The sequence below is a fragment of the Gossypium raimondii genome, unplaced genomic scaffold (genome assembly GCF_025698545.1).
Source record: "Gossypium raimondii isolate GPD5lz unplaced genomic scaffold, ASM2569854v1 Contig00056, whole genome shotgun sequence".
In the NCBI taxonomy this organism is placed as follows: Eukaryota; Viridiplantae; Streptophyta; class Magnoliopsida; order Malvales; family Malvaceae; genus Gossypium; species Gossypium raimondii.
The window spans coordinates 70,206-71,252 of record NW_026291215.1 but is presented as its reverse complement, the minus strand read 5'-3'; the positions used below and the strand labels follow the sequence as shown (position 1 = coordinate 71,252).

At 41.1% G+C, this 1,047-nt stretch overlaps 1 protein-coding gene across 1 annotated transcript; it reads right to left on the bottom strand.

The window, feature by feature from the left end:
• Positions 1-365: 365 nt before the first annotated feature.
• On the bottom strand, positions 366-719 carry LOC105782008 (protein PELPK2). Its single transcript, XM_012606515.2, has one exon. It carries the CDS (start codon positions 717-719, stop codon positions 366-368), a length of 354 nt encoding a protein of 117 aa, XP_012461969.2.
• Between the last annotated feature and the right edge of the window lie 328 nt (positions 720-1,047).

Here is a 1,047-nt window from a genome sequence, read left to right as displayed (position 1 = left end):
CTTTAACCAGTTTTTCTCAAGATTCATATCAGCGGAGGAAAGAACTGGTGTTACTTTTGAGGATTTCGCTGGCCAAGAATTTTTTAAGAGAGAATAACAAGAGATTGTACGAATTTAAAAAAATGATGAGGAGTTCCAAAATCAACATTTTTTATAGTTGGGACCCAAATATATATCCCATATAAGTAATAACGTATCAAAGTACAACAAATTTCAAGCACAAGAAATAATGGGATTTGGGAAACTCCCATTTATACAAACAAATATATGTGGTGAAAAAAAGAACATACAATACTCAAAATCAAGAGACTACTGAAAACACATTAAAACAAATCCAGTATGCAGCAGATAAACAAAAGGGTATTTCAAGGAGTAGAAGGAGAAGGTGGTGGAGAAAGGAAAGGAATAGACGGGATTGCAGTTGGGATTGTGGGCATGCTTGGCAGAGGAGGCAGTGTGGCCCTTGGTACACTTGGCAATGTGGGCAACCCAGGCATGGTAGGAAGTGGTGGAAGCGCCCCAGGCCTTGGCAATACCGGTATGGATGGCTGTGGGAGATTAGGGATAGATGGCAGTGGGGGGAGTGTGGTTGTAGGCAAAGTTGGCATTGGAGGCAATTGAGGCAGCTGCAGAAGGTGACGAGCTGCTATCCCAACATCAATGCTTGCAAATGACAAAGCCATCACGAATGCTAAAGCAAAGCAACTGAAAGATGCCATTTTTCTAGAGATGTGAGTCCAATTAAGCAGACGAAAGAAAGCTCTTGTTTTGATAGTTGTGGAGTGAGGGAGAGAAAGCATGGTGGTGGGTTTATATAGGTCTTGGATCAGTGGAGTTGGTAATGTTTGATCATGTATGGTTGGAATGGAGAAAACATAGTCAATATTAAAGGATTTGGTAGGTCAACTTCCCATGGGTATTGGAGTTTAAAACGGGTGGAATGCTGTTGTGGTTGGCATAGAAGCTTCATCCAGCCACTTAATTAAACAGTATACTTAAACAATCCTCCAGGTTAGCAAAGTTTTCGCTAGTTGGCCAGATATCTAA